Here is a 1,166-nt window from a genome sequence, read left to right as displayed (position 1 = left end):
CCCCCCCCACACACCCCATGCCACCCCCCAACCCTGCCCCCCTGCGCCCGAGCTCCCCACACTTACTCCCGGCCCCCTCTCCTAACCATCTCTCTACCCCGACCCCCCTCCCCACCTGTCACCCCGTCCACCCCCTCTGATCACTCCACTTTCGCCTACACCACCAGTCCGATCGACTATCCATGTCAATCACTCCCCCCGCGCCCCCACCCCACCACATCCAACTCCCCCCGCCCGCCCCCAAATCCTAAATGCCGGCGCCCTTCGCTATACAACAACCCCGCCCCGACACACCCAAAAGTTTGTACCCCCTACTGCCAGCCCCAAACCCCTACAATCCTGCCTCTAGTCGTCACTTCACTTACTCCCCCCTCATCCCTCTCAAGACCAACATTACTCGTTTTATTCGGCGCAAACCCCCAGCACCCAACTCACAACCACCCCCAACCTACGCTCCCCATCAACCAATCAGAGCTAACTCAACGAAGCGGAACTTCACCGCTCCCTCGACCCCACAGACCCCAATCCCGCCTCACACGCACTCAAATCCACCCCCCCCCGGTACACGAATAATTCCGCAACCCACTTTTCTCTTCACCCTTACACTACCACCGGCCCACCCCACACCGCACAACCGCATAACTCCACCACACCCAAACAGCTGGCCCTCCCCGGCACCTACCCGCGCCGCAAATAAGCGTCAAACTGAAGCCCACCACTAAAACTCACCCCACACACTCACACACTCACACACTAACGAAGATATCACCCCGTATCTTACTCACTCACAACAACACACACACACTAATCAGCTCACACACATCACCCAATACTCACAAGCACTCAACTCACATCCACCACTCACAATCAACCTTCGAACAGGAACACTGCAACATCACTCTCGCTCTCTCTCATCTCCTTCACTCTGTGTTCTCTCTCTCCTCTCTCTGTGTTCTCACTCTATATCTCACCTTCTCTGTGTCTCTCTCTTCTTCTCTCTCTCTGTGTACCACACTCTCTCTCATCCTCCACACTTCCTGACTTTCCTCCTCTCATCTCTCCTCTCTCTCTGTTTATCACTCATCTCTCCGTCCTGTTTCTCTCTCTCCATCTGTTTCTCTCTCTCTCTGTTTTTCTACTCTCTCTCTGTTTTCTCTCTCACATCA

At 55.4% G+C, this 1,166-nt stretch overlaps 1 protein-coding gene across 1 annotated transcript; it reads left to right on the top strand.

Moving 5' to 3' along the window:
- The first annotated feature begins 251 nt into the window (after positions 1-251).
- LOC125025293 (extensin-like) lies at positions 252-722 on the top strand. Its single transcript, XM_047613267.1, has one exon. It carries the CDS (start codon positions 252-254, stop codon positions 720-722), a length of 471 nt encoding a protein of 156 aa, XP_047469223.1.
- The last annotated feature ends 444 nt before the right edge of the window (positions 723-1,166 follow it).

The sequence above is a fragment of the Penaeus chinensis genome, chromosome 4 (assembly GCF_019202785.1).
Source record: "Penaeus chinensis breed Huanghai No. 1 chromosome 4, ASM1920278v2, whole genome shotgun sequence".
In the NCBI taxonomy this organism is placed as follows: domain Eukaryota; kingdom Metazoa; phylum Arthropoda; class Malacostraca; order Decapoda; family Penaeidae; genus Penaeus; species Penaeus chinensis.
The sequence above is the reverse complement of the archived record's forward strand: the minus strand, read 5'-3'. Positions and strand labels throughout refer to the sequence as shown.